General features: G+C 47.0%; 1 protein-coding gene across 47 annotated transcripts in view; it reads right to left on the bottom strand.

Annotated features, from left to right (window-relative positions):
* SORBS1 (sorbin and SH3 domain containing 1) overlaps positions 1-21,117 on the bottom strand; it is a 279,323-nt gene that overhangs the window by 30,323 nt on the left and 227,883 nt on the right. For 41 of the 47 annotated variants that reach the window (XM_039547972.1, XM_039547970.1, XM_039547977.1 and 38 more), the window contains 6 exons: positions 20,787-20,870; positions 11,768-11,833; positions 11,080-11,181; positions 9,741-9,790; positions 4,026-4,201; positions 406-491 (listed from right to left, as the gene is read on the bottom strand). In XM_039547972.1, the coding sequence (XP_039403906.1) occupies positions 406-491; positions 4,026-4,201; positions 9,741-9,790; positions 11,080-11,181; positions 11,768-11,833; positions 20,787-20,870 (564 nt within the window). The remainder of the gene's footprint in view (positions 1-405; positions 492-4,025; positions 4,202-9,740; positions 9,791-11,079; positions 11,182-11,767; positions 11,834-20,786; positions 20,871-21,117) is intronic. The other 6 variants (XM_039547976.1, XM_039547988.1, XM_039548003.1 and 3 more) reach the window with 3 other exon arrangements.

The following is a 21,117-nucleotide window of genomic DNA, read 5'->3' as shown; positions in this document are numbered from 1 at the left end:
AGACTAACAAGCTTTTGTGAGCTACAGCTTTTGTGAGCTACAGCTCACTTCTTCGGATGCATAGAATGGAACACACAGACAGGAGATATTTATACATACAGAGAACATGAAAAGGTGGACGTATGTATAAATATCTCCTGTCTGTGTGTTCCATTCTATGCATCCAAAGAAGTGAGCTGTAGCTCACGAAAGCTTATGCTGAAATAAATTTGTTAGTCTCTAAGGTGCCACAAGTACTCCTGTTCTTTTTGCGCATATAGACTAACACGGCTGCTACTCTGAATACTACATAACACTTCCTCCATAAGTAGGTACGGAGATGCAGAGACTATGTAAGGCCAAATGGTGTACTTCCTGTATATTTAGCTGTTAGAAATGTTTCTAAACCACAAGGAAGGGCTTTACCTCTTTATCATCATGACGTCTACGAGTAATTTCTTCTGGAGTTTCCATGTAATCGACTGGTGCAAAATGCCTTGGTGATTCTGAATCTACTTCAAAACAACACAAGGCAGTTAAAAAACAAATGGACTTATCTCGCGTCACCAGAAAGGAAAAAAAATATTTTGACAGCACTACAATTTGCTTCCATTAGAGCTGAAAGGATTTTCAGTTGTTGTTGACCAAATTCTCAGTCAAATATTGATAATGTTTTGGATATTTTTTTTTCCCTTTTGGGCTGTACTTGTGAACACAGATTGAAACAAAGGATAATACAGAGGTGGGAAAGCGAGTAAAAACATAAAAAGACTTTGTGAAGAAAATATTTGCTGCCATTGAAATAAGATTTAGCATATTACTGTCACCACCCATGCAAACACATACAAACATGATTGCACACTCAGAAACACAGAGACACAATTAGACCTGGAGGAACTGCTCCTTAGAAAACTAAATCAACTGGGTTGACGTGTTCTATTCGCACATATGCAAGTGATACGGGATTAAGACTATCTCATTGCAAGATTCTCACATCCTAGGAGTTGCCTTTGAGACAAACTGAGCTGGATGGCGATTAGAAAAGGCAGCAGAAATTGTTTTTCAGAAGTGCAACTGTTAACGAGTTCAGAACAAAAATGCTAAGCAAGACACGCAAAGGACATCAGACACACGAGGAAAATGAGCATTGGATGATGCAGAGGCGGGTCAACAAAAAATAGGGAGAAAAAAGCAAAGTGGGAAGACAGATAAAGTAACAGTGGTAAAGTACACAAATAGCCACCTCCAGGGTATGTCCTGAGTTCGCTTTGTGGGTTGTTGTTTCTATCCAAGCTGTGATAGAAAGTGTATGGAACAATATTCCCATTATTAAAGGAGTCTGGCATATCAGCTCGGAGAATGGAGCTTTCTGGACTGGATTCCATGCTGGGGAAATGGCTAAGCCTTTCCACAATGTCAAAGGAAGACAGGCGCCTGGGGGCCAGAGGTCTGTCTTCACAGCACCGTCTGTGCAGGGAGTAGTGACTCTTTTCCGCCTGGCACCCTCGTGGCTGAGCTGCGTTGTTCTGGTTCTCAGTGCTATATACCAGCGGGACTCCCAGGCAATCCGGAGGCGGAGTCTTTCTTGGGTTGTGCTGGAAGGGCTTTTTCAATCTGAAGGGAAGTGGGCTCATCAGATAGACATTTCTGGGGAGCGCGTGCCTGTCTCCCTGGGCGTCCCCTTTGGAACTGGGGTTCTTGGAGGCCTGCTGTTGCTCGTGCCTACGAATGGTGGTGAACCTGGTGTAGGAAGCCGGGCAAGCTCCTTTGCATTTGTTTAATTTAAATTTCTGGGGCCTGTTGGCATGGCTGAGGCTGCTGCCGCTGTCGTTGGATGCGTTGGACTGGAGATCAGTCTCGTCCGTGCAAGCCGAGAGCATGTCCATGGGGACAATGTCACTGAGATCTGACGCCAAGTCCTCCATGTTGCTGCAGGAGCGAGAAGAGTCGTCGGCCATGCTGGCAGCATCCTTTTCTTCTTGGTTTGGCTTTGGCGACTCCAGGAGGGATTCTGCTGAATAGGCCGAGCTCAGGCAGCTCTTAGACTGGGGAGAGGTGGGCGATTTGCTTTGCCCACTGGAGAAGTCAAGAGCAGGCATGGACCGGGATCTCTGGATCAGCTGCTCGAAGGCGGTGATGCGGGATGAGACAGTGTCTTTGGGGATTTGCTCCAAATTCTCCCGACCGGGGCTCTGCTCACTCCTGTCCCTCAGCTCATTCTCAAACTGGGATGCAATATCTCTCACGCTGCAGGATGAGATGGTGCCCAGGTGGATGCTGGACCTGTTGATCTGATGCATATTTTTATACAGCACTGTAAACTCCATCCCACTCTTCCTGGGAAGGTAGCCCTTCCTACAACCGGTGCTGTACTCCTGCAGGCTCATAGTGCTGCTGGATTTGGTGACATATTCCTGCTTCGATTGCATTAGAAGGTTTTCTATGCTTTCCCCATTGACCAGGAAAGATTTTTTGTTATCAAACAAGACACTGGAGCTACGAAGGTTCTCACAGCTTTGCGCTTTCTCATGAGGCAGCAGGATACCCTTTGTGTCCTGCACAAGAGCAGCAGGAGCAGCTAGTCTGGGTTTGAATTTGGAAGGGAGGATTTCAGTAATGCAGGCTTTTGCAGCTGATAAGGGCTTCTTATGTTTACATGCATGACCTAACATACTGGTATGACTAGCGTTAAAGGTTCGGCTATTAACTGAAGAGGGTGCAATCATATGAGCATTCCCACCTTTACGATCCACTGGTAAGCATGCAGAATAAAATAAATACAACCTGTTAGCTTAAATGCTGGAAAGCTATTGAGAAAGGAGAGATAACATGCTTGGATGTCACAAAATGCACTTTAAAAAACTGGTGTTCAAAAGAAAGAAAAGCAGAGAGACAATGCACAAGCCACGCTATAAAAGCGAGTGCAAAGATACAGCAAAATTCTGCAATGCTGTGGGGTTTGTAAAATCAGAAGGTCTAGATTCAGGCCAGGAGCACTTGTAGGGCCCAATCCTGCCAAATGTTGAGCATCCTCCACACCATGCAAGAGGCAACTCATCATCTAGCAGAATGTGGGCCTTAGCAAAGATGCAGAGGGATTAATATTGCAAAAGCAGCCTCACTGTGAGCCAGTGATCAGACCAACCATGGTCCTGCCCACGCAACAGCTGCCAACTAAATTATTCCTGCCAGGGTCAGGCAAGTCAGGGAGCATCTGCATTAAAACAAGTGGACCAAATCTGCTGGCCCTCGGCAGTTGTGCTCGCTGGGGACTGGCTGAGCATGCTTTCTGCACTGTTTGCACAGCTATGTTTGCTGAAAGCAGCTGGGAGTGGGAGATGAAGACAGAAACTCCCAGGTGCGATATGCTATTTTGAAGGAGTACTGGCTTGGAAAACAAAAGAACCGGCTCCTCTGCCCCCAGCCATTTTTAGCTTACAACCAGCTCAGAGATGCATCAGGCTTCTCGCCTGTCCCAGTATGCTGCAAACTCCAAGGTGGAGGCTCAACAGTGCCACCAGTCTCTGCTGGGCTGGCTGCTCTCTTTGTATCTCATAGGCTCCAAGGCAATTGCCAGGTTGAGAGGCGTCCCATGCTTCGTTGAGCCAGGAGAGCCCCAGAGTGCATGGTACTGAAATAATGCTCAGGCCAGCAGACACTGCTCGACCTGATCAGACTGCACACCAGGAACAACAGCAACGGCAGGGTGGCGGGAAGAGGACATGGGGGTGCTGCAGGGAGGAAGAAAAAGGGGAAGGTGGTGCTGGCCGACTGTTAGCAGTTGGAAAGAGGGAGACAGAAATAAGGGAAAGCAAAGGGAAGAGACCTGACCCTGTTGATAAGTTGGAGTTGGTTGGGGATCGGGTTAAGGGAAAGCGTGGCCAGGTTCGGGGTGGGGGGGAGAGAAAAGAGGATGAAAGACAGAGAAGGAGAGAGGAATGACAGGTAGACCTCACTAGGTTTGGATAAGGACCCAACCGCCCTTGGCGGTTCACCCACCTCAGCATGTGTAATGGAGGGAAGGGGTCAGTGCTCTGCTGACCTACCTTTAGTGGAAGCAGAGCTAGAAGGACGCTTGAGACCACTTAGCCCCTGCAGCGGGATATCACCACCTTCCAGCACACTTTTGTAAATCTGCCTTTCATTCTCCAAGCCAGCAGGGTCCGCTGGTGCTGGTTCCAGCTCTCTCCTTGCTGCCTGGTAGCTGGGTAAATAGGCTGAGCTAGAAAATGGGTTAGAAAAGAAAAGAAAGAGAGACTGATTTCTCTCTCTTCCTGTGTGCTTAGAGAACATCATGAGCAGGTTAGAGGAGATCACTCGTGAACCCATGCTCAGCTGTGCCTGTGATTCTTACACCTCTGCATGTCAATACAGCTGAGGTAAGATTTCTAGCTGAAGACCATGAACGTATTGAAATCACACTTGAAATACTTAGCATTGCTATAGCATCCTCCATTCCACTGTCTCAAGGAGCTGTACAAGCTACACCTCTCTTCAGAGACAGGGAAGTATTATCCCCGTGTTTTATAGATGGGGAAATGGAAATACAGAGAGGGTAAGGATTTGTCTAAGGGCAGGTCTCCACTACAGCCGGGACTGACGATCTGAGATCGATCCACCAGAGGTCGATTTAGCAGGTCAAGTAAAGACCTGCCGAATCAACTGCAGATCGCTGTCCAGTCAACCCCTGTACTATACCCCCGACAAGAAGAGTAAGGTAAGTCGACGGGAGACCCTCTGTGGTGTAGACCCTGCTGTAACTCGACCTAAGGTACATTGACTCCAGCTACATTATTCATGTAGCTGGAGTTGTGTTGTATAGGTAGATTTACTGCGTTAGTGTAGACATAGCCTAAGGCTACTCAGTAATTGAGTGGCCAAAGTGGGAACAAAACACAGCACCTAAACTTCTGCTCTAACTACTAGTCCTTGCTGCCTCCCATTCACAAATAGAATAGACTGTTTCAAATTTGAAACAGTCTATTCCTGGGGTTAAATTCTGCCCCAACCTGCATGGCAGATCTTAGTTCTTACATTCTTTTCTGCCCACATGCACAGAGCTCCCCTGTAGGGAGAGCAGAATATTGGAGTCCAGATCTGCCAGGCAGATGCAAGAGCAGAATTCTGTCCCTGGCATTAGACTGTGAGATTTATGTTAAAAATAGACATGACTTCATTTGCTTGGGCCAATAGATACTAAGGTGATTGATTACAACTCCATGCAGGCCAAGGTTAAGGAATCTCCCCAAAGGCATGAATCTGAGAAGCAGTTTGCTACATAGTATTATTCCTACAGCGCATTGTTCTCTCCCAGACACAAAAGCTCAGCATTGTCACAGTATAAATGACTTTTCCAGAGGCAGAAGACATGCTAAGCAGTCAAGCAGGTTGGGTGTTTCATAAGAGCAGATCTCATCTGATACCAGTGCTTGATAGGGTTGCCAGGTGTCTGGTTTTTGACCGGAACAGCCAGTCGAAAAGAGACCCTGGCGGCTCCTGTCAGCACGGCTGACCGGGCCGTTAAAAATCCTGTTGGCAGGGCTGGCAGGCTCCCTACCTGGCTCAGCGCAGCTCCCCGGAAGCGGCGACAGTTCCCTCTGGGTCCTAGGCAGAAGGACAGCAATGGGGGCTCCGTGTGCTGCCCCTGCCCCACCCAGAGTGCTGGCTCTGCAGTTCCCATTGGCCAGGAACTGCAGCCAACAGGAGCTGTGGGTCAGTGCCTGAAGGTGGAGGCAGTGCACAGAGCCGCCTAGCTGCACCTCTGTCTAGGCGCCAAGGGACATGTTGCTACTTGCGGGGAGCCACCTGACATGTGTACCACCTGGAGCCCCTACCCCCAAACCCCTCCCGCTCTCCAACTCCCTGCCCCAGCCCTGAGCCCCCTCCCACACCCAAACTCTTTCCCAGAGCCCGCACCCCGCAATCCACCCCCGCCCCAGCCCCTCACCCAAACTCCCTCCTGCAGCCTGCATCCCTCCTGCAGTCTCCTGTGCCCCAAACCCCTGCCCCAGCTCAGAACCCGCTCCCACATTCCAAACCCCTTGGCCTCAGCCTGGAGCCCCCACTTGCACCCCAAACCCCTTATCTCCGGCCCCACCCCAGAGCCCGCACCCCCAGCTGGAGCCCTCACCCACCCTTGCACTCAACCCCCTGCCCCGATCCCCGTCCCACACCCTGAACCCGGCATTTCTGGCCCCATCCCAGAGCCCACATCCCCATCCCACACACAAACTCCTGGACCCTGAACCCCCTCCTCTGCCCCAACCACCTGCCCCAGCTCCGAACCCCCTCCCGCATGCCGAACCCCTCGGCCTCAGCCTGGAGCCCCCTTCCACATCCTGAACCCCTCATTTTTGGCCCCATCCCAGAGCCCATACCCCCTCCCACAACCCAACCCCCTGCCTCAGCCTGGAGCCCTCTCCCACACTCTGAACCCCTCTGCCCCACCCCCCAGCCTGAAGCCCCCTCCTGCACCCTAAACCCCTCCTCCCCAGTCCCACCCCAGAGCCTGCATCCCCAGCTGGAGCCCACACCCCAACCCCGTTTCAGCCTGGTAAAAATGAGCGAGTGAGTGAGGGTGTGGGAGAGTGAGTGACAAAGGGAGGGGGGATGGCGTGAGCGGGGGCAGAGCTTCGGAGAAGGGGCGGGGTGGGGGCAGGGCCTCAGGGAAGGGATGGGAAAGGGTATGGGGCAAGACTGTTCAGTTTTGTGCAATTAGAAAGTTGGCAACCCTAGTGCTTGAGCATCTTCAGCTAGACGCTCCACAGTGAAAATAATAATAAGATGAAATCTTATTATAACAAAGCTATACTGGGGACAAAGTATGACTCCTGGTAAGTTAAAAAAATATCAAATCATTTACTGATTTGAGGAAACCATTTGAAAGTAGGCTAAGATCCCACAATTCCCAGATGTATACCTGATTTGTGTTAGCAGCAATAACATACTAACAGATGTATGTGTGTGCTTGGTTACTTGGGAGGGACATGGTGCCTGATGGGTACAGCTTCTTTCAATGGCTCAGAAAGCCATTAATGGAGTTGGAATTACAAGACATTTGGTTCTTTCAAAGGATTTCAGTTCCTGGATGGGGGAGGAGATCATAGAATCATAGAATCTCAGGGTTGCAAGGGACCTCAGGAGGTCATCTAGTCCAACCCCCTGCTCAAAGCAGGACCAATCCCCAACTAAATCATCCCAGCCAGGGCTTTCTCAAGCCTGACCTTAAAAACCTCTAAGGAAGGAGATTCCACCACCTCCCTAGGTAACCTATTCCAGTTCTTCACCACCCTACTAGTGAAAAAGTTTTTCCTAATATCCAACCTAAACCTCCCCCTCTGCAACTTGAGACCATTACTCCTTGTTCTGTCAACAACCAGATCTCCCATTAGTTAGGGCCCTGGGGTAATAACAGAGCTAGTGAAAAACAAAATACAAAGAAAGAAGGGAATTCTGTGGCTCCCAGGAAAAACTCCTATTGGCTTCAATGGGACCCACAGCCAGAACCACAGAATGGGTACCACAAACACAGCACTATGCAGCCTGAGTCAGGTTTACCCCAGCGTCTGGTTGTCAGGTTCCTGAGGAGCCCAAATGGGCAGCCCCAGTGATTACAGGCTATTTACTCCCCTGAGGTTCGCCACCTGGGAGCGGGAAATATTTTAGCTCAGTAATTAAAGACCAATGACCCAGACGATCCTCTCTTGGGGAAACACCTGTGGGAGAGGAAGTGTCTGGGAGACTCCCATTGGCCCACTGTTGACTTCTCCCGCCTCATTGCCCACCCTGTGAAACAGGCTGCAGGGCCTGCATCCACTATCCATGGGAGGCCAGAGCCATCTGCATGGAGGCACTATGACTCTAGCTTTGGCAGCCAGCAGCATCCCTGTGCCATGACAGCTCGGCTCCACTACAGCCACACTACAAAGGATTCTCTGACCCATGGTCATCCAGGGGAGAGGGGTGGCTCTGCAGAAAAGACAGTAAAGCACCAGCCGGCATTACCTTTTCCACCTAAGCTCCACAGGGCTGGAAGGGGAACAACGTGGGACTCCTCCTAGGCTACCCATCCCATCCTCCACCTTCCCCTCCCCCAGCACAGATCCCCAAGTGCTTCAATGGGGGCAGGAAGAGAGGGGAGCCTGTGCTGCTAGAGGTAGCACCCCATGCTCTTCCACAGGGGCAGATCCCACTCCATGAGCTGAGAAACAAAAGATCAGGCAGCTCTTCATTTCCTTAAAACATTTACTGTGGGTGCAGTGTTTGGAGGTAGTCATCTAAACAGGCACAGATGTGGTGGGAGTAAGTCGAAGTGCTAGCATTTGAAAATCTAGCCTTGGTGCTACCTAATACAATGTAATTATATGTACATCTACATAACTTCACATATTAACGTGTATACAGACTTTTGACCATTGTACCGACAGTAAATATTGTGAGAATAGATACATATGGGAAACTGATTAAATAGAATTAATTTAAAAAAATTAGAATGAAACAAACACTTAATCTATATAACTGGTAATTATGAGATTATAACCACTTTACAGAGTTCGAGGGAGGCCAAATTCAGGAATTTTGGTTCACCGCCCTCGCCAATAATGAGCATATCATTTATTTATGGAGAGCCCAACTGAACTCCTACAGCAGTCAATGGTTGAGTTTCCTTGGACTTTGGTGAGAATTGGGTAGGGCCCTGACGGAAGAATGAAGCATACTGATTTCAGCTGATGGAAGTGATCCAGGAAAGTAGCATTCAAGGTTATCTGATGTAAGGGAAAGACTTACAAGACTTGGAACTCTTTGAGTGCAGTCAGACATTCAGAATCCTTACCAGCCATTGGCAAACATAAGCAACACTTATATATTTTGCAACACACTCTGATGTTGTTTAGTGTTATTAGCCTTTCTTTGCGAAAATAAAAATAAAAAAAATCACGAAATAATGGACTTGATAAGGCCAGAACACCTTCCAAATTACGATAATGGAAGGAAATTCCTTTGCAAAGTGAACCCAGGCAAAAGCGAACTGTGCAAAACTAACTGTATAGAATTCCAAAACCACATATTATAAAAGGTCAAGGAAGGTGAATATACATGAAATTTGCAGATATCAGAGGGGAAAACATGCTCTTCCCTACTCCCCATCCATCTGGATTGTATAAGTGTGCCTAGATGGAATACTACACATTTGTTTCAGTTAAAGAGAATAACAGGTTAGCAGGGAGGTGCTGGATCCCCAGCGGTGGTAAATTGGCACATCTGGCTCTGGAATTTCCCTCCATCTTTTACAGTAAACTGGCTCCATCTGCAATGCATCTGGACAGAGCACATCTCCTATTGAATCTTCCTCTAAAATAGCAGCATAAAATTGTAGTCTGAGAATTATTTAATTGCTTTCTTTGCCTAGAAAGTTGGAGGTGGGACCACTCATTGGCCATTTGCAATCAAGATGACTAGACATTTTATGTCTCATATAGCATGATCAATTATTTGTAAATTTAATGTAAGAGAAAGTTACAGTTTTGTTTGCTTTTTAAATAGAAGGCATGCAGAACAATGATCGTTCCTTGTCTGAGTACTACTAAACAATAATTATACAATAACTTCCAAATTAATTCAAAATTATATAGCTGACCTTCTACCCTCAACTAATCCACAAATTATCATGCTAATATTATCTGCATGTGTCACCAGAAAGAACCATTTCCAACAAGTCCCATAACTGTGAAACAAAACAAACAAGTGGTTCTAAAACTTACTAGGATGAGTGGTCTGAAGACGTTTCCAGAGGAGTGCTGCTTGCTGTACTCTGCAAAAGTCCAAACAAAGAAGTCATTGATACACAAAGAGACGCAAAGAGAAAGAAAAAGGCTTGCTTAAGTCATTTTTCAGCTATACTGGTCTTCACAAGACATTGAGATTTCAGTTTAAATGCAGTCTAATACATCAATGTCTCTGCAGACCAACAATTTTCTTGGGGTCCTTCGGGGCAGCAACAGGTTTTAAGCATAGCCGATGCCTTTTCACTGTGCCTACTCTATTGTCTGCAAATGAGTCATTGTGAATAAAGCCAAAAGCTAGAAGAGAGAACCAGCAGGGCCAGGACCAGGAGACACATGCTTATAATTATTTCCCCAGGCTTTCCCCCTACACCCTCCGCCCCTGTTTTCTTTAAAGGTACATCACATTTCTGCAGCATAATACATTCCTCAGTGTTCATATCAATATCATCCTGCTAACAAGAAAAGAAATGGCTAAGCCTGGGTGCAATGCCTTAAGGTGCAATGCCAGCTGCACAGCTTCAGTAGCAAAAGCCAGCTCCCATCAGCTCACTTTTAATCCACCTAACGCTTCCTAGGCACATTGTTTAATAATTTGAGGCAATTTTGGAAGAAATTCTATGTTTACCTTTTAGTCTGTCTCTCCCCCTGTTCCCATATATAGATTCATAAACTGGAAGAAATGCAGATGATATACAAAAGCTAATGAGGCCTTTGAAAGAGCAGCTTCCAAGTCCCAATCAAAATTATTGTCGCTTTAAAATAATAATAATTGTAGCATTACCGAATTAATCTTTCTAGTCTAGGATTAGTTCTCATCAGGACAGTGGCGATGGCTACCTTGCTCAAGAAGGCCGCATTGATTGCAGCTTAAGGGCAGTTGCATAAAATCTCTTGTGAAAAATCCAGATCTTGGGGTAGGCACAGCATCCTGACATAGGAGTGGGGCATGTGTGAAAAAATGTGGGAAGGCGGATCGCTTGAAAGGCACAAGATGGTGACGTGACGTCAACCAAGAATTTAAAGCCGATTGCCGCTGCCTATTCATGTGAAAAATAGTGAGGGGGTTTTGTAGAGACACCAAACTCCAAACAAACCCTAGAAGAGGGGGAGGGTGAAACACTGTAGCTGAAATGGATTTCGAGCCAGATTCTCAGCATCATGTTTTATCATTTCTGACAGCTACACAGCAAGCCATGCAATCAGAATGGCTGGGGCATTATGGATCCCAGCCTCATTTAATAACCATCCAGCAGTGAATAGAGAGAGCAGAGAGTTGGGAAACAGGGATTGGCAGCATGAAAAGAAGAGGAAATACCTTCGGTGGCTTTTTATCTGGCGCTTTATAAAGCTTCTCCATTTGTTCTAAATCTGCCTCTAACTCAGTCTGGTAGAGGTAAATGTCTTTTTCTAGATCAGTCTGGTTAAAGAAGGAGAAGAAGAATGGGAAAAATAATGCTTAGGGTTAGGGGAAAACAAAGGAATGTTAATTTTGAAATAAAAGAGTCTTTTTATTGAAAAAAAAAGACAAAGATGGTACAGATAAGACACAGAAATTCACCAGCAATTAATCACTTTTCAATAATCACAGATGCAATGGTTTTAGGCATTTAATATTTACATTCAGAGATGCACCAGGCCTGCTGGAATCTAACTGTAAAAACCATAAGTATCATAAAACCCACCTGTAAAAAAACCAAATAACAGACGATACTTTAACATCGATGCAATATGCTGTTAGTACAATTATCATTGCAGGTCAAGAACACAAAACAACCACTCAGCTTTATGGTAGACTATGTTTTAAAGACCGCTTATTGAAACGATTTACTGGCCAACTTAATTGTTAGGATAATGAGTTCATGCCAAAATAAAAAAAATAGAGTCACCACCCACACACTCACAAAACCCAAACAATGCCAGATAAAAAAACCACACACCCACACTCACCCCCCACCCACCCACAGACAGCATACTGTGGTACAACATATGTGAGACAGAATTACCTTTCTATCCTCCCTAGTAAGTATAGAGCAATCTCCAGGAGTATAATCCCAAATCTTTTTTGGAGGCTGATGGAAAGCAGAGGAGGAAATGAGGAAATGAAGATAAGGAAAGACATCACAGAGAATATGGAAACTGGATTAGAACACAGAGGGATACATTAGGGATTTGCATCAACACTGAAAATAAAATTAAAAAAAAGAGAGAAAAAAGGGCAATCTGCTGTAGCACAAATGCCAAAAGATTATGGAAGGCCAAGGGCACATGCACAATTTAGGGAGAGGTGTTTTAAATACTGTCTGAAGCCATTTTTTATTTTTATAAGATGTTTTCATGGATTTTGCACCACCCAGAGGGAAGGCCCAGGCAGCTGTAAACAAAACACACCCAAAAAACCAACAAAACAACAGCAACAACAACAAAAAAGAAATCACAATAAGAAAAAAGTGTTTGCTTGCTCATTCTTCTTTTCAAAAGGAAGGGGTAGAACAAGGGCCTTTCATAAATAAAAAGGAGATATATTTTCCCCTTCCATCCCTACTCCCAACTGTAAATACATACCATGTTAATAAATGGCTGAATTCCAGTGTTGGCATTATAGAGCAATGAGAATGCACAGGTGTTATTTTTCATTTCACCTTTTTGGGAGGATGGGGGGTAATGAACTTTGCAAAAGAAAATTCAACCTACATTTTATGGCTTTGGGGGTTTTGTTTGTTTGTTTTTACCTATGGTGGGATCAGTAGTGTTGCAGAGGCCTGTTCGGAATGAAATCCTTTTGTCATGATTTCCCTTGCTAATTGGATAATGCCATACACACACTTCTTCTCAACAGCACAGCTCCCATGGGTGAAGCAGCTGCAAAGACTGTCTATTCTCTCTCAGTGAATCCAGAATAAACTTGCTGATCACATTACCAAACAGAAAAAAAATGGCTTCTTGTTTTACAAACAGAGCACAGTCCTAGGTGTTTACACTGTTCACACGGCTGTGGTATCTGAGCACCTGAGAGTCATTGAGAGAGACTAGAGAGAGCACCAGCATCAGTTTTACTGGAGGGGGAACTGAGCAGCAATCTTGCTCTGAAGTTCAGCTCCTGATCTGAATTTCTCCAAAGTTCTGTGATTGCCTGGATCTGGGTCTCTGGACTGGGCATATTTCTACTTTTTACTGCCACCTTTTGGGCTGCAGACACTATAAATGGCTATTACGAATCCCAAGAGGTCTGTTGTTGACAGTCATCAGTGTTTAGGGCTACGGAAGACAGCCTTGCAAAGTCAGTGCGGGTCTCCCTTTCCCCAAGCCCCACTTCTGAGTATTGGAGCAAAGAGCCAAACTGAAACTGCCCTACAAGTCCCTGGGTGAAGGTGCTGGTGTGTGTTTGACAAGCCGATGGAATTATTGACTGAATGTTATATTCTGTGGACAGGTCCTGTGGAAAATCAGAATTAGGGAATAAGTATGTGGGGTGGAAGAGTCTCAGTGATATATCCAAAAAGAGTCCATGCTGCCAAAGTGTCCTAAGCTCTATGGGCACTGAACATCGAATCCCATTCAAACAACTGGAGCATTGCCTGCACGTTCCCATGGGACTGGCTAGGAATGGATTGGGAATCCTGAGCCTCACTTCATCCATCCCAGGACGACTGCAGAGACTTGCTCAGTTAAAAGTCATGTTAACAGGGGACCTCTGATTAAACGTGATTTACCAGTGACATTTGATGACCTGGCCTTCTAGCAGCCTGGAGGAGTACTAATGCTGAAAGCTGTCAGCTGTTTTTTCAGACCAAGCGAGCAGCAGAGCTCAGTTTACAGAGCTGAACTTCAGTGAAGCGTTGTTCAACTTGCCACAATTTCCAGTCAGGGGCAGATTACTCACAGACTAAAAGATCACACACTGCATCAATGAGATTGATGTAACGCTGCAGCACGGTGCATAGATCATGCGCGTGGACTCACAGGGCAGTTCCATCAGCCAAGTGGCTGCACAGCTATCGCACTACCAGGAGCTGCCGCAGGAGGGCATCAGAAATTTTCAAGACAGAAATATGAGGGAGCAGCTACAGCTACAGGGGACACCTAGAAGCCCCAGAACACAAGACAGACTGTGCTAACAAAGCTATCACTGTGTACCTAGGGTCAAATGTTTAACTGCAGTGATTCTCATTCACATGCATAAGGTTAAGATGATGGAAAGGATTCCTCCACCAGGATCCTTTGGGATTAACTTAATTTCTTCTGAATGCAGGAGAGAGGGGAGGCACTCGTGGGAGGGATGGATGGAAGTCTGGCAGGACTGTAGAAAGAAGGCCATTGGTGGGACTGCAGCAGGAGCTGGAAGGCATTGGTGGGCCTTGCTCCTTCTTATCTTCATTTTTCTACTTAGACCCCTCACAGGTTCATTAATGCAGGGGGAACTTCTCAGTGCTATCTACCCAAGTGGTTGCAAAAAACAGTTACCAACCTTTCATAATGGTTGTTCTTTGAGATGTGTTGCTCATGTCCATTCCATGTCATATCAGGTGTGCATGTGCTAGTCATAGAATATCAGGGTTGGAAGGGACCTCAGGAAGTCATCTAGTCCAACCCCTTGCTCAAAGCAGGACCAATCCCCAGACAGATTTTTGCCTCAAATGGCCCCCTTGAGGATTGAGTTCACAACCTTGGGTTTACCAGGCCAATGCTCAAACCACTGAGCTATCTCTCCCCCCTGGAGAGTTTTCCCACAATGGTATCCTTAGGGTCGGCTCTATTGCCCCTGAAGGCCTGCACTCGTGTCGCTATAAGGGTGCCACCAGCCCCTCACCCTCTCAGTTCCTTCTTGCCATCAACTCCAATGGTGGGGTAGAAGGGAAGGTCATGGAATGGACATGAGCAACACATTTTGAAGAACAACAGTTATGGAAGGTTAGTAACCGTTTTTTCTTTATCGCGTGCTTGCTCCTGTCCATTCCATGTCAGGTTACTCACAAGCAGTGTCCTCGGAGATGGGCTAGGAATTCATGGGCATGCCAACTGTAACACAGCTCTTCCAAAATTGGTATAATCTCTGACCTGTTGGGTGATGGCATAGTGGGACGCAAACATGTGGACCGATGACCATGTCACAGCCCTGCAGCTGTCCTGGATCAGAATGTGTGCCACGAAAGCTCCTGAAGACCCTTGCGCTCTCATAGAATGGGCCTTCACGATAGCTGGAGGCAGGACCTTTGCTTGTTCATAGAAGGCCTGGATACAGGTTGTGATCCAGGATGAGATTCTCTGGGATGACTCCAGGAGACCCTTTATTTTATCCGTGATAGCAACAAAAAACTGTGTAGATTTGTGGAAGGGACTTGTCCTGTCAATATAAAAGGCTAGTGCCCTTCTAACGTCCAGGGAGTGCAAGCGTCGCTCCTCTTCTGTCTTGGGCAGTTTCGGGAAGAAGACAGGCAGGAAAATGTCTTGGTTGACATGAAACTGCGACACCTTGGGTAGAAAGTCTGGGTGGGGACACTGTTGGACCTTATCTCTGAAGAAAACAGTATAGGGAGGCTCCAAGGTCAACTCAGAAACTCTCCTAGCTGAAGTGATTGCTACCAGGAAAGCAGCCTTCCATGAGAGAAACAGCAAGGAGCAGGACGCCAAGGGCCTAGACAAAATCAGGTTTAAGTCCCAAGGTGGAACTGGGTCACAAACCTGTGGGTAGCACCTCTCCAACTCCTTAATGAACCTACTCATCATCTCCTGGGTGAAGACCAATCTGTCTTGGATTGGGGGTGGGAATGCTGAGATGACTGCCTAATGAACCTTGATTGATGACAATGAAAGACCTTAGAGATACTCTAAGATGAACTGCAAGGAGGGATAGCTCAGTGGTTTGAGCATTGGTATACTAAATTTAGGGTTCTGAGTTCAATCCTTGAAGAGGCCATTTAGGGATCTGGGGCAAAAATCTGTCTGGGGATTGGTCCTGCTTTGAGCAGGGGGTTGGACTAGATGACTCCTTGAGGTCCCTTCCAACTCTGATATTCTAACCTATGAGGCCTGTGCTGGGCAAAGGCTCCACTTGGCCATCCAGCAAGTGAAGCATTTCCACTTGGCTAGATAGGTGGCCCTGGTAGAAGGCATTCTGCTACCTAGTAAAACCTGATGGATCTGCTCTGAGCATGCCCTCTCCTCCGGAATTAGCCAGGCAGCAGCTATGCTGTCAAGTGTAGGCCTATGAGGTTTGGATGGAGGAGCCTCCTGTGATATCATGTCTGGCCTGAGAGGGAGGAGCCATGGAGATGTGACTGTGAGATCTAGGAGCATGCCCATCCAAGGCTATGCTGGGTTGACCAGGATGACCTTTGCCTTGTCTCTGTTGATCTTTAGTAGAGCCCTGCAAACTAAGGGAATCAGAGGGAACGAGTACAGCAGGCTGTCCAACCATGATCATAGGAAGGCATCTGAGAGAGAACCTTTGCCTTGACCAAACCTTGAGCAAAAGCATTCCCCACCTCGGAAAGATGACACTGGTGACCGCTGACTGGAGAGACCACTCGTGGTGAGAGGAAAAGGACCTGCTGAGGCAATCCGCCGGCACATTCCGCTCCTCAGGGAGGGGCAACGCCTCTAGGTGAGTGGAATGCTTCATGCAGAAATCCCATAGACCGAGGGCTTCCTGGCAGGAGATCTTGGAGTGGGCCCCTCTGTTTTTTGACATAAAACACTGACACTGTATTGTCTGTCAGTACTTTCATACTTTTGCCTGAGAGCTGTAGAAGGAACACTTTGAAGGCCAAGTGTACTGCTCTGAACTCCTTCACATTTATATGTAAGGATATTAGTAAGAGCATTGCCTGCAGATCAAGGGAAGTGATTATTCCCCTCTATTTGGCACTGGTGAGGCCACAGCTGGAGTACTGCGTCCAGTTTTGGGCCTCCCCACTACAGAAAGGATGTGGTCAAATTGCAGAGAGTCCAGCAGAGGGCAATGAAAATGATCAGGGGGCTGGGGCACATGATTTATGAGGAAAGGCTGAGGGAACTTGGTTTATTTAATCTGCAGAAGAGAAGAGTGAGGGGGATTTGATAGCAGTCTTCATCTACCTGAAGGGGGGTTTCCAAAGAGGATGGAGCTAGGCTGTTCTCAGTGGTGGCAGGTGACAGAACAAGGAGCAATGGTCTCAAGTTGCAGTGTGGGAGGTCTAGGTTGGATATTAGGAAAAACTATTTCGCTAGGAGGATGGTGAAGCACTGGAATGGGTTACCTTGGGAGGTGGTGGAATCTCCATCCTTAGAGGTTTTTAAGGCCCGGCTTGACAAAGCCCTGGCTGGGATGATTTAGTTGGTGTTGGTCCTGCTTTGAGCAGGGGGTTGCACTAGATGACCTCCTGAGGTCTCTTCCAACCTTAATCTTCTATGATTCTATGATTCCATGATAGTTCATCCCATATAAGGGCGTTTGAGGTGGGTCACAGGTTGTTGTGCACCTCTGCCGGGATGGCAAGTGGCCCAGTGAAAGGTCGCACCTCACTCCTCAAGTCTCTCTGGTCCCCCTTGGACACCAGAGAGTACCCTCTCTCTGTGCATTTCTTGTGCTGCTTCCTCTGTGCTGGGGATGTTGAACAATGTCGAGGGGCACACCATGCCAGAGGAGCACTATGCACTGAGGCAACCGTGCTCGCTGCTGAGTCCAACCAACTCAGCTCGGAGGCCAGTCTAAGCGCGGCTTCCATCAGCAGGGCTTTCAACCTAATGTCCCTGTCCTGAGTGTGCAGCCTGAAGCCCCAGCAGATGCTGCACTTATCTCTGATGTGAGCCTCTCCCAGGCACTTTAGGCAGCTGGAGTGGGGATAGCTCTCCAGCATGGGCTTAGCACAGGCGGCACATTGTTTGAAGCCTGGGGACTGCAGCATACCCTGTTCTGGGAACAATGTTCCTTAAGGGGACTAACAAACTAACAAGAACTAAAACCTACTAACTATTTACAAAGAAGAGTTCAGTAAATCACTGGAGAAGGCTTGCCAAAGCAAGAGAACACTGGTCCAGCAACCATCACAGGCGGTAAGAAGGAACCGAGAAGGCGAGGGGCCCGCGGCACCCCTTATACCGGCATATGAGCAAGGGCCTCGAGGGGGCAATAGGGCCGGTCCTATGGATACCACATACTGACATGACATGACATGGAATGGACTTGAACAAGCACTCGAAGAAGAACATATATTTGTGCTTGGAACACAATTCTAGTCTGGGAATCCCCTCTTGGAGGCTGAGCAGGCGGAGAGGACATGGCTGCATGACTAAGGACACAAATACGAATGTTGGAGAAACATCCCCTCCCATTTCTGCTGCTTTGAGCAAGGTCTAAGATCACTGTTTTCTTTTAGATGTTAAGCATTGATTTAAGCCAATTTTAAGGAATGTGATTGAAGAGAGGCAGTACACCCTAAAGCAGGGGTGGGGAGCCTACCGCCCGTGGGCCAGATCCGGCTGACTGCTTCATTTCATCTGGTCTGCAGTAAGCGTCCATGTCGCAGGCTGGAAGCCCAGAGCCTTGGCATCCCCTCTCCACTGCTCCGGGGGGAAGCTAGGGATGGCAAGCTGTTAAAAGTCCGATCAGCTCTGTGCAGCTCCCAGAAGCGACTAGCATGTCCCTGCAGCCCCTAGGAGCTCCGTGTGCTGCCCCTGACCCCAGTGCTGGCTCTGCAGCTCCCATTGGCCGGTGGGAGCTGTGGGGGCAGCACCTGTGGGCACAGGCAGGGTGCACCGTGCAGTTCCCTGGCCCCTCTGCCTAAGGGCTGGACATGCCATCCACATCCTGGAGCAGCGCAGAGCCAGGGCAGGAAGGGAGCCTGCTTTAGCTTCACTGCACCAGCGAGTGCGACTTGCCTGAGGTAAGCGCCGCCCATCCGGAGCCCGCACTGTGAACCCCCTGCCCCAGGTTGGAACCCCCTCCTGCACTCTAACATCCTCCCAGAGCCTGCACCCTGAACCTCCTCCCGCACCCCAACCCCATGCCCCAGCCTGGAGCCCCCTCCCGCACCCTAACCCCCTCATTTCTGGCCCCACCCCGGAGCCTAGGGGAAGCCCTGAACCTTGGAGCCACGAGTGCTAGCTCACCCTGCTGCAAAGGGAAGCCCCGAGCCTCTGTCCCCACCCCGGTGGGGCTGTGTGTGGCCCATGACTGATTTTTTCTGTGAGTGAATGGCACCTGATAGAAAAAAGGTTCCCCACCCCTGCTCTATTGTTTGCATAGCCAAGGGTCTGCTACCAACATCTGTAGGTAGAGACAGGCTCCTCACAGCCTTGTGGAAAGCAAGGACATGTGTCCTGAAGGCTTCACTACAATGACTGGTGCCTTCTTTAAATCATAATGGCAACAAGTCTAAAGCTAAAATATATCCATGTCTTCAGATGATCGTGTGCAATTCACCGTTGAAGCCAATGAGAGCAGTGGGGGAATGGGTCAGGGCAGAATTGTGCCTTAGACAAATACACAGTGGGTGGGTGTGTTTGTTTTACTATATGTACACACTGCAATACAGGCACAGGATGGGATTTTCCAAAGTGCTCAGCATTACTCTACCTCTGCTCCCACTGAAGGCAATGGTTGTTCTACCAGTGACGTCAATGGGAGCACAGATAGGCCAACGTTGAGCACTTTGGAAAATTCCACCATAAAGAGCAAGGCATAAGGTTCTGGCTTGGGAGAAGTGCAATGTGCACTGTGCTAGATAAGTATAAAATGTCCCTTGTTCTGGTGCAGCAGCGTATAATGGGATATGAAGTTACTGTACTAACTTAGAACTACGTGCTGCACTTCCTCAGCATTATCTATGCAATGGTCTTAAAATGCTTTATAAACATTTCTCAGATCTCACTTGGATCCTAGCAGAGTAGGTGAGTATTATTGGATAGGCAGAGAGTGACTTGCCCAAGGACATAGAGGTAGGGGCAAGATCCCAAGAGTTCTGCTCAAGCCCCAAAAGCACACTCCTCCTATGATATGTTCAATGAAACATGTCTCTGCCCTGATCTTGTAACCAAGTTAAGGGGCTGCATGAGGAGCACAGGACTGAGCCCATAAATTGTAATTGCTGGAAGAGGCTTACGAGATTTGAGTTACTGAAACTTGTACAGTAGGGAGGAGCTGTGGGCTTGGATTCTGCTCTCAGTGATAGCAGAGAGTATCAGGAATAACTTCACTGAAGTCAAAGCAATTGCATTAGTGGAAAAACAGCAATAAGTGATATAAGAATCAGGCAGTAAGACTAAAGAAGTTCTTAAGAACACAAGGATAATTTTTTAAAATTTTAAATGGCCCTGACAATCAACACATCCATCCACCAAAAGTCACCTGTCATTGGATAATTAGGGTTCATTTAATCATTCTTATAGCTGTAAAATCCAGACTATGCGGCTGGATTGGAAATAAAAATATGTGATTCTCTTGATTTGACTTTTTGGAGGGGATTGTTTCTGGAAACAACCCTGGGATCCTTGATGCAAACCACTGCAGCGTATTTGGCAGAGAACAGGTTGCATGAAGACGGCAAAGAGCAGGGAAGAGGGTCAAGATCAGTTTATAGACAGCTGGTACTTTTTGACCACAGACGAAGGACCCAAGACTATAATATGATAGTGACTCTCATCGACATAAAGTTATTTAATAGGTTAAGTAGCAGCCATCCTAGATCTTGTGAGGAGGAGGAGGGAACGAGAGTATGGAAAAGGGGACAAATAAATGAATGAGAACAATCATTGCTATCTTTAACAAGTAAAACCTCAAGCTGAACTCTGACACATGAAAGTGATATTGCCTCACTAGTTGGCATATTTTCCTATGAAGTTGAAGGTCAAATATTATGTCTTTAAAATGTTTTAAATGGTCACCGAGCTACTAGCATATGTCAGTGCCAAGGCTCAGTTATGAACTGTCATGTTTCACTCTGGAAGGGCTGCCTCATTGAGTATCTAGGAACTAGAGTAAAGTCGCAATAGCATCATTACAAAATGCAGGTTGACTTTATCAATCATTGCAGCTATCAAACTTACCGGTTTCCCAAACTCCAATTCCGAAAAGAATTTATACCAAGGTTCATTCTTTAAATCTATCTCTTCTGGGCTTATATCCCGGGTCTAAAGGAGTTGGTGATAGGGGAATGGAAGAAAGAGAAGGATAACATTATGCAAAGAATACATAGGAAAGGGACTGTTAGAGATGCAGTCTCAATGTTTTCAATTGAATATTGCGGATAGTTAGCTTAATAATTTAGTACTTCTACAATACCTTCCATTCAAGGATCTCTGAATGTTTTACAATCATTTATTAAACCTTACAGCACCCCTGGGAAAGTATTAGTTCAATTTTTAGATGGGGAAACTG

This window comes from Mauremys reevesii, linkage group 7 (genome assembly GCF_016161935.1).
Source record: "Mauremys reevesii isolate NIE-2019 linkage group 7, ASM1616193v1, whole genome shotgun sequence".
Taxonomy (NCBI): domain Eukaryota; kingdom Metazoa; phylum Chordata; order Testudines; family Geoemydidae; genus Mauremys; species Mauremys reevesii.
Note: the sequence above shows the minus strand (reverse complement) of the source record. Positions and strands in the feature narration are given on the sequence as shown.